This window comes from Taurulus bubalis, assembly GCF_910589615.1.
Source record: "Taurulus bubalis genome assembly, chromosome: 15".
Classification (NCBI taxonomy): domain Eukaryota; kingdom Metazoa; phylum Chordata; class Actinopteri; order Perciformes; family Cottidae; genus Taurulus; species Taurulus bubalis.
In genome coordinates this window covers 5,730,351-5,741,158 of record NC_136603.1, presented here as the reverse complement: position 1 = coordinate 5,741,158, position 10,808 = coordinate 5,730,351, and the positions used below count along the sequence as shown (strand labels likewise).

Below are 10,808 nucleotides of genomic sequence, written 5' to 3'. Positions count from 1 at the left end.
GCCGTCCGACCGATAGCCGATGCGATGGGTTCCAAAATTGGGTATTTAGCTGTGAGGTTTACGGTTAGGGTAAGTGTCTTGAAAATGCATTGTCAATGATGGAAGACCAACCTGGTTTGTTCCGGATTAGTTCATTTCTCGTTTCACACTGGACACCTCTGGCCTCTCCTGCCGGAAAGACAGTTTTTTGTTAGACCCATGCCCCTCCCCCCTCGCCCAGTGGGTCATTGATGCCTTTATACTTTCAGGTTCATGATCACGTGGATTACAAATTGATTGATTCTGTGGGATAGCTACAATATACATGTTCTCGTTTGTAGATAAAGGGTTCCCATGTGTCCTGGGTTAAACAGAAGAATTAACAGTATGTTATTGTGTGTTACAGTCCATGTGTGTGCCCATGTTGTCCAAGCTTCTCTTGTGGTTGTAAACAAACCCTCATGAACACAGTGGACCATCTGATTGGTCAGCTGGCTAATTGACTGTTGGTTCTTCATAATCAGCAACCACACTGAAGAGACAATTAAAGTAGGCCATGTGAGCGGCTGGACAAGTGTCTGTGTGTTTCAGTAATATATTCAGGTCTTTGTCAAAAGGCTGTTGAGGCAACAATTAAAACAAAATGGGCAGAGCTGAGAGATTTATTTTTAGACACACATTTTAATCTCGTAAATTAAATTAACTATAAAAATGTTTCCTTTATTGAAAAAAACAAACATGTAATAACTTTCATAGTAAAAACATTTCATTTTAAGATAATTGTATTAACAGGCTTAATGTCTTTTGAGATAAACTACTGTAGATATTTTAGATTTGCATTACAGTATTTGCGCATTGCACACTGACACGATCTCCACAACTACACCATCGTGGCTAAATATCACATGAATATCAGAATGCTGATACTTTAACAGTTGGGCAGAGGTAGAAAGGGACTGACTGACCTGTCACTTTCTGAACCGGCGACTTGTCACATGGCATCACCGTCAACACCACCATCCTGCTGTTCAGAGCGGAGCAGGAGGAGCCCATCATCAGCAGAAACCACACCAGGAGAAAGTAGACCTCCTCCTGCTTTCATCCTCATGCTGCTCAGTGCCACTGACTCTCTCTCTCATCATGCACAGAGGTCTCTCTCCTTTTGAGAGGTTGCAGACAGGAAAGGAGGGTGAGTGAGTGTGTGCGTGTGTGTGTGTGTGTGTGTGTGTGTGTGTGTGTGTGTGTGTGTGTGTGTGTGTGTGTGTGCGCGCGTGCGTGTGAGTGTGCGTGTGAGTGTGTTGTAGCAGCAGAATTGTACACCTCTTGCACCAGGGCACGCATGTGCCGTTTACAGATTACAATTTACAGATAGTGGAGCAAATTCACCATTGGCATTCATGGCAATTTTGGTCCTTGATTTTGAACAGATTTTGCTGACTGAAGAGAAAAGTTTTAACAATTTCATAAGCTGTAGCTAGCTGGCCACCGTTAGCGCCCGGAATTGGTTGAAAATGCCATCTGTTAACTGAGATTTTAATGTTTCCAGCTGATTTGTTTTAAAACCAAAAAAAGGATCATAAATATGCAGTTGATGACGTGATATCATGCTAACAGACTGGGGCTAAAGCTAACAGGTCCCAAGCAAAAAGTTGCAGGTCAAAGTTGTGTGAATGGTATCATGGTGCACAATATTAGCCTTGGTGTGTGTGTGTGTGTGTGTGTGTGTGTGTGTGTGTGTGTGCCATGCGTGTTTGGCCTCGTTGATTGCCTCGGCTTGCATCACGAAATCTTGTAGGCCAAACGTTGTGTATTAAGTCTGGGTGAGACTTATATAATAACACTGGAGCACTAGAGGGAACCCCACGATTGCCACCAAGTCTTCTTAATTTTAAAGCCACCCTAGAGGGCACTTTATCATGTTTTCTGAGCCGCTGTAGAAGAAACATAGCTGTTTAAATCCAGTTTAAAGGCCAGTGTGTCCCATTTGGGGATCTATTAACGGAATGTATTCATAACTATGTTTTCATTAGTTTATAATCACCGGAAACTAAATGAAGCATCGCGTTAGTTCATGCAGGACACGGAAGTCGGGTAACCAGCTGACAGCCAGTTGAATTATTGTTTCCAATCAGTCACACACCAATCACAGCCCACTCTCCCCTCATGGCGGTCCATTTAAATATGACTCCATCCTCACTGATCCTTGCTGCACCAATGCTGCTACAGACTGTGCCGCTGGCGAAGATTACAAAATATATGACAAGATTTAGTATGATTTTAAATGTCTTTTTGCAGCATTGTTCATTTTTTGTTATGTGAATGAGCTGACCCTTTTAAACTTCAGTCCCTTTTCATAATCAATGAAATATATTTTTAACAGTCACTAAATTTCCAACCGCAGGACTGAAATCTGCTTTAATTTCGCTCTCGATGTGATTACATTGAAAGCAGTTAAATCCAAATGATCAATTAGTTTAAATCTAGATTATATATTATGACTATAATGTTTGATTTTCATCTACAAAACCAAGCACTTCAAAACAAGATTGGATTTGTTACTGAAATGAAAAATAACTCCAAATAAATGGACGACAACATCATCAGCTAACGTCACAAGCTGGAAAAGGCACAATCCATCAGGAGAAAAAAATAATCTATTTACTAACATACTTGCTAGTCAAGCTACAGAAACACTTTCTCATACTGAGGTAGTTTTAGCTTTAAGCTAATAACACCAAGCACACACTAATACACAATAAACAGGACTGTTACCACAATGAGAGCTTTGCTAACGTCACTAGCTTGCTATAGGGGCTAATCACCATTAGCGTCACAACTTTTACAAACTACATTAAATTATTACAGGACATAAAATACACACATATGCATATATTTACCTTCAGCAGATTATAATAAATCCTCAACCAGGTGGGGTTTGTTTACCGAAATGATGGAGAAATCCTCTGCCAACATGAAACAATTTCATATAACGCTAGCTAAGCTAACGTTAGCCGTGTCAAGCAGTGTTATCTCCACATGTGTTCTACTCTACAACTTTGATTAAAAATACTGTTAAAGAGAACTGCCATTATGCACCGCCATGTTTCTACAGTGGCCCAGAGTGGACAAACCAAACATCAGCTCTAGGGAGTTTTTTTTCTAGGGAGAACGGCGTTACCATGCTTTTGCACTCAGCAGCTCACATTACCATCTTGGATTGGGAGTAGCGAGCGAAAAGGTATTCAGTTGGTTGCAACCTGCAACCACACCGCTATATCACCAGCAATAATAACAGTAATAACAGTGAGAGGTTACAGCAAACCTTTTTACTTCAGTCATTCAAGTTTTTATTAATTTTCATGCGGAGAAATAAAACATTCTGAAGTTTGGGGCTGCCATCGCTCCGAAACAGTGAAGATGGTTCATGTGCAGAGAACTAATTTCCCCCCAGAGAGATGTAATCATACTTAACACAACACATGCGTGATTACGAGAATGACAACACCAAAACACAAGGAAGACATTGTTGATAATGAACAAGAAAATAATGCATTTTTGTCTCAAAACCACATAGACACTGCTGGAGGGAAGACGAATTTGGATGAATCACTTTCCAGCATGTGGTATCTTATACCTAACACATTTTAAAGAGTTTAGGTGGTGTGCAGTATTTTAAACATTATCAATCTCACATTATCATATCATCTAGTCTATCATCTAGAATTTTCTGGATCATTAATCCAGAGTAGAACCAGACATCAAAGACAGATCCTACACTGCAAAGAAATCCCAAATATTACTTATTTCAAGTCTTGGAATTACATGAAATATTTCTCATTAGGTCAAACTTGTTTGTTCTTAAACTATCTTTAGCATTTTGACTTCCTCCTTCAGTGTTTGGATCCGTTCATCATCGGCGTTTTGTAGCTCCTCAGTTGTTCCAAGAAGCCAGGGTTCGGGGACGAGGCGGAACGAGCCGATTTGACCAATGAGAGGGCGGCGTCAAAGGACTGGCCTTCACATGACATCAGATAGCCAATGACAACTGCCGGTGCCCGTGACACGCCGGCGTTGCAGTGGACCAACACCGCGCCTTTCTGAGGGAAAAACAGAAGGAAATATTGATATTTGAGTTCAATTGATTTTAGCCACTTGGGGGGGGAAGAAGAACTCCGCATGAAGATAAAAAACATACGGACATACCAAACATATTATCTTCTTATAAAGCTCTTATGCCAAACCGTTGCCTATTAATACATCCAGCAGACACAGATCAACCTGATCTGTTGATGCATCTCAACCTGTGAGACCCAGACTACTGGACCACTTGGATCTTGGCTAAATACATTCTTTAAAGAGGTTTCTCTGCAAGATTACTATTGGTCTACTAGATTATTAGTCTGTAGTAGCACTTTAGTAGCACTTAAATGGCACTTACTTATAGCATTTTATAGTTTGGCTTTCTTGAAGAAATTGTACTTTCTTCATTCTTGTTGTTCTGAGTTTGTACTCAAGTCGCTTTGGATAAAAGTGTCAGCTAATTGAAATGTAGTGTAATATAATATAATGAATAGTTCTATTTCAGTCTCTTTTAGCTCTATTTTTGGTCTCCACCAACTCCTGAGGAAAATATCTCTTGTCTCTTTAGCTGCTTTATGCTCCACTACGTTCAGCAGCCGGTGTCTGTCTGCATGAACATGACGCTCTCTGAACATTAGAGGGCTCTACAGACCAACAGAACAGAATTGCAGCCTGTCAAGCTTCACACCCCAACAGGCTCCATCACTGATGTGCTGTTTAGTTAATGGATAGCCTCTTTGTTTGTGTCCATTATCCTCTCCATTACAGCCTCTATTTTCCTTCTAATGGAAGGTTTTCGCCACAGCTGTGCCCCAGTTTTCATGCAGAGCCTCGCGTCAGGTGTGCGTTCACTGCAGCCAGAACCAACCTGCTCACCACTGAGAGAACGGAAAACAGGAGCTTTGCTCAAAATATCTCAGCCTTTCAGCAAGACAGACTGTTAAAAGATTCAAGTTGCGCCAAGTATGCATTTTTTTCTTCTCACCAAAAACAAACAAAAACCTGGACCACAAAATGTTGTGAATTTTGATGAAAGCGTGTGTACAAACCTGAACATTCAGGTAAAACTGTACTAGAATAATGTGTGAAATTTGGTCAAAGTAGCACCAAAAGAATAACAATGGGTAAACTGGTCAACATTTTTAAATCAGATTGGGTTAGAAGCTGGTAGGTTCAGATACATACTTGAAAAAATCGGTTTAAAGGTTGGTAATATTGAAAGAACAGTAGCCAAATATTTGGTCCAAAACCCAAATACTTAACACTTTCCTGAACGTCCAGGTTTGGGCATTAAAGAGCGCAAGCATTTAGAAAAATACCCCAAAATGTGAGCAAGGCATGACATAAAACGTAGAATGTACAAGGCCCATCTGAATATTATTATGCTTGAACATTTTAGGACATGTTTCAGTAAACCAAGGTTATAATGCTGCAAAAACGCTTTTAGCATACTAAACCACTTTATGTATCTGTAGTGCAGTCGTGAACTCAGTCACATGATGCTGTCATTGTCTCGGCAGTGGCAATATGTGAAGGTCCTTACCAGCCAAATGGCCCGCTGGGTCATCTGACCCTGCATTTCAATGTAAACGCATCAGTTTGATTATCAGGGCTGGAATTACTACACACTCAACAATATCATAATGAACACACACACACACACACTGCGTGTAATCATACACCCCTAATGACTCCCTAATGACTTGCTGTGTGTGTGTGTGTGTGTGTGTGTGTGTGTGTGTGTGTGTGTGTGTGTGTGTGTGTGTGTGTGTGTGTGTGTGTGTGTGTGTGTGTGTGTGTGTGTGTGTGTGGTGTCATGTTAAGGTGAGCCGCAGGCCTCGCTGCTAAAAGCTGTATGACACTGAGATCTGATCTGTGTGCAGTTTAATAAATCATGAACAAAACTAGACATGTATTATTCACAGCAGGAGAGAGGAGAGGAGAGGAGATGTCGAAACATGTGTCACATGTCAACCCTCGTTTTAAAACCCTTACTTTTGTCTCCTTACTCCCTTAATCCCTTTACTTTTGGGATTGTTTCCTGTTGTTGGACTTGATCCGGTCATTTGGTTTCACCTGAGGTTACAGCAGCTCTCACCTCCATTATTTCTTTAGTTTCCAGTAACTTTAAAATTCCTGTTTCTTCCCATGTGTGTGAGCGACAGTATTAAAGCCGATCAGTTTGTCATGCAACATATATAGCTTGGAGAAGGGAACATTTTCAGAAGTTTAGAAAGTCTTTGACGAGGACTCACTTTCAGCTGATTTGTCAACTATTTGCTGATTGCTCAAAGTCAGTTTGGATAATTCATGGTTTCAATCTATGCAGAAAAAACTATATAGTCTATCTTACTCTTTTGTGAAACTCTGGGACAATGAATGGATTCATTAATTATTAATAAATCGATTGATATAGTCCGTAGTAGTGAGAGTGATGCGTTAACCTCGCTGCGAGCCAGCTGGATGAAGTCACAACAGTCCTGGATGTGAAGCAGCACATCAGCGTCGGGATGATCCAGAATACTGACGGTTTTATAGATGAACAGGTCAGGAAACACATTCTCCACCCCGAACGCCACGTTCAGGATGTGAGACACCTGATGAGGAAGAGGAAGAAGAAGGTCAAGACTTTATCTTGATTAATATCTCTTTTTCATCCAGAGGAATGGTGATACAGCTCATAATGTGTTCCCTTTCTTCATTAAGAGGCTTTTGACATTGTCACATGGTTAATGGTCTGGTTAACAGCAACAACTGTGACATTTATACTGAACGAAGAAAGAGAAAGTTGGAGCCAACTGAAGGTCGTCCTCTAAGCTTCACTGACCCTCACTGAGCAGCATATGTCATCGCTCAGTTTATCTCCTTATACACACTAATGATCCGTTTTGGAAAGCTCAATTTTAGCGGGAAAAACTTTTTTTATGTAAACAAAATGTATTTGAAACTGATTGTTTTACTTTTGTTCTATTTTCTTTATTCCTTTTCTCTTGGGGGGGGGATCAACCAAATTTGAGTTTTTGCATCCAGGATTTCCCTTCATGCTTTGGGTGATCTCACATTCTCACCTTGTGTTTTTTCAGAGTGCCAAAGTCATGTGCAGCATCTTGAGAACCTACACACACACACACACACACACACACACACAAACACAAAGTTAGTATTATAGTTCAGCGTTTGTCTTCGTGTGGCACGACGAGACGCTGTCCAAGGTGCTGAACCAAGAGAACCTGAAAAGGAATTTGTGACCACTGCAGGTCAAAGGGTCATTTATGTTCCACCTGTGAACCAGTGAGCCCTGTTGGGTCACCTGTCCCCCTGTCCTGCCCCACGTCGGGGCTCACGTTACCCTCTGCTCCGAGCCGGGGTGGTTATCAGTGTTGGTGGACTGGAGGTGACTCCCGGGACAGGGCGAGGAGGGGGGGAGTGGACCCGGCCCCTGAGTGGAGCCGCTACTCGGTGGGTCATGCTGCTTTATAGACAGATGCAGGTTGTAGTTGGAGGAACACAAGCCACCCTAACTGCCGTGGCACCTCACTTGTAATCATGCATATAACACTGTAAATGTATTTGTTCAAGAATTAAGCGCCTTTGCTAAAAAATTGCAGCATATAGTCTACAAATGCCATAAAAATAAAAGTAAACTTTATTATAAACTTTTCAGTCGGGTTGATGTCTTCTGTTCTGTTATCAGCTGCTCCAACAGCAAAAAGCCACAAGTATTTGTTCCACAAAAATCAATTTTACATTCATAAATCTCCATTAACTCATACATCTCCATTAATCTCCATTCATATATCTCCATTAACTCATACATCTCCATTAATCTCCATTCATAAATCTCCATTAACTCATACATCTCCATTAATCTCCATTCATAAATCTCCATTAACTCATAAATCTCCATTAATATCCATTCATAAATCTCCATTAACATGTTTTAATCATATTCTGAGCGCCACGCTGACAAAGGACCGACCAGGGGCGGCTAAATACCGAGCTCACTATCGTATTTCCTGCTAGCTTGGTGCTCTCTTACATTTACAGACCGAAAATCCATTTTTACAATATTACAATACAGTATATTGTATTGCACTATGATTTTCTTCTGATTACAATGCAAGCAATCATTATTTTCAACATTAGCTTGCAGGTAATACCTTTAATTCGCCACACGTCCTTGCTGTGGATGTCTAACAGAGTCTGTAAATTCATGTTTTTTTGTTTATTTAAAGCCTCACATAACAGGTCGACCAGCTGCCAGATCTCTATTTCATACGAGAATATTGTTGCCTCTGAGGAACAGCTTTACATTAATTGTCAAGCTGTCAGTAGCCAGATGGAGAGAGGAGTTAGCTGTGGTGCAAAGTGAGTCATCAATAAAAAGGTTTATGAGTTTGTTTTTGTAATACTTTAGCATTCTGGTCTGAATATTCATCTTTGGCTGAGTTCATATGGAAATAGGGATTTAAATCCCTCAGTTGGTTATCTAGATAGTTAAAAGGCAGATTCAGATCTGTGGTTGTTTCCTGTTGTTGGTCTTGATGGAACTATTGGAATGATTTTAGACAACAAGACTAGTTGGATTTAGTGCAATCCAGACTGGAAGTGTACCTGGACTGGGACATCACAGAAACAGTCTTCAGTCTTAAACCTGTTGAGCCCTAGGACCCTTTTATATCAGGAAAATCAAGAAAAAAATCATGGTATAAATCCCTCCCCCCCAAAGAAACAAACATGTTAGGTATCAAATTAAACATAAAAATCAGGGCTACAATAATATATAATCCCGATGTACAACCTCTAAACACAACTCAAACAATAAATAGGATTAGGGGATTAGCGTTATTAGGGTTAGGGTTAGGGCTTAAAGGGCTACAATGTCTCACTATCCACGTCTTCGCCCAAACTTTCCCTTTTCCTGTTTTTTTTTCCACATAAATGAAATAAAAAATGAGTCAGAGCCGGTCACTGTGTGTCCCGTCCACTCACCCAGCAGCAGGTAGGGCTTGACGATGCCGACCTGCAGGTCCCAGGACGTGTCGGGGACGTATCCCAGCATCTTCTCTGGGGGGGCGGGGTCTTCAACCACAGTGATCGTAGAGCCCTTCCAGGTCTCGATGATGCGACGGCCGCTCAGTGATGTCACGCGAGTGCACTGCTTCCTCAGCCGCGTCCGAGAGAAACTCTGGATCTCCTCAGTCAAGGACTGCATGACTAGGCCAAGAATGAACTCAAACTGGACTGGACTGGGCTGGAGTGAACCTAAAAGATAAATAATAGGTAGTTGGATGATATTTAAAATATATAACCGATGTTAGATCAGAATAAGTAGTATAGAAAATGTCAGAACACCCGCTCACACGCTACTAGTACTTGTATGTTTTTACTTATCCAGTTTAATACTACTAGTCCACTACTTTCTAGCAGTATGAGGTTCACATGTGTGGTAAAGACTATTTGATGGATTGCTATGAAATGTTGTTCAAACATTCATGGATTGTAATAATTTTGATCAGGTCCAAAGTTTAATTTGTAAAATACTTTTTTGACAAGTGCAGCTTTAGTGCACCTGTATTCTGTTTTTAGTACTAATTAACTAATGTCAGCATGTTAACAAAGTGAACATGCAGCTAGAACAATATTATAAGCAGATAAATAAGTCAATAAATGTCAATGTATAAAATACTATATGTGAGAAAAAACAACCTGTTTCTTCAGATGCTCAGCGTTGGTCCGGTTTGGCTCCGAATGGCACTGGTTCACTTTCTAGTCCAGTTTTGACCCAGAAACCAGAGCAGAGTGCGGATCCAGTTCAGTTTCCTCAAAAGAAACACACTTCTTCCCTCATCGTCTTCTGCTCCAGAGAAGAAGAACAAAACGTCCAGTCAGGTCCAGGTTCCTGTTGCTGACTAAACCTGGTCCACATTAGACCAGGTCCAGATTAAAGCCAGCCTTACTAGTTGTAGTCCTGGACTCTGCTGGAGGTGAGACTGAACTGCTGCTGTGTAACATGAAGCCTGCTGCCTGTCTGTCTGTCACTAGTGACGGTGACACATCTACAAAACACACAACTAATAACACACATCGACACCAAAGTCAATTCAATTAAAATGTATTTCATATATATGAGAGAAAATAAACTACATGGCACGTTTTTATACTTGTCTCATTTGGGTGGGAAAAGCTTAAAAACACAACAAACAAAAGTACGAGGAATACATAAACCTATTTTAATATACATAATGGCATTATATAATATTAATAATCATCACATCAAGTTCAAAAAAAGTTAAAAATAATATGAATGGGCATATTGGTGGAGGGTGTTGTTTCCAGTGTGGTCCACAAGAGGGAGCCACATCCCTGCCTTTGTGAGCTGCTAAAGACTTTGACTGCAGAAACTGTGGTTTGACATTTTTGTTTCGATTAAGAAGGTTAATGAATGATTTAATGAAAACAATGCCTTTAATAAATCTATTTCACATTCATTGTAATAATAATAATATGTGTATTTAGGTTGCACTTGATTTTTCAATGCGTATTAGAAAGGGAAGAGAAGTTTAAACAGAGGTGTGCTGAGCTTGTGTCCCAATAAAAAGTGGGTGGCACTTTTGCCTTCAGACATTGTTGAACAACGCACCCCAGAACCTACAATACAAATTGTTCCACATCAGCGTAGCCTCCAGGCTACATCAGCCTCTACTAACATAACACACCTGAACCTGTCAGCAGTGGAGTTGCATTGT

At 40.6% G+C, this 10,808-nt stretch overlaps 1 protein-coding gene across 1 annotated transcript; it reads right to left on the bottom strand.

Moving 5' to 3' along the window:
• Positions 1–3,869: 3,869 nt before the first annotated feature.
• Positions 3,870–9,274, bottom strand: LOC306747952 (dual specificity protein phosphatase 19-like; the record flags this gene model as incomplete). The annotated part of the gene is made up of 4 exons (XM_079231059.1): positions 3,870–4,076; positions 6,504–6,656; positions 7,128–7,174; positions 9,052–9,274. 4 exons carry the CDS (start codon positions 9,272–9,274, stop codon positions 3,870–3,872), a joined length of 630 nt encoding a protein of 209 aa, XP_079087185.1.
• Between the last annotated feature and the right edge of the window lie 1,534 nt (positions 9,275–10,808).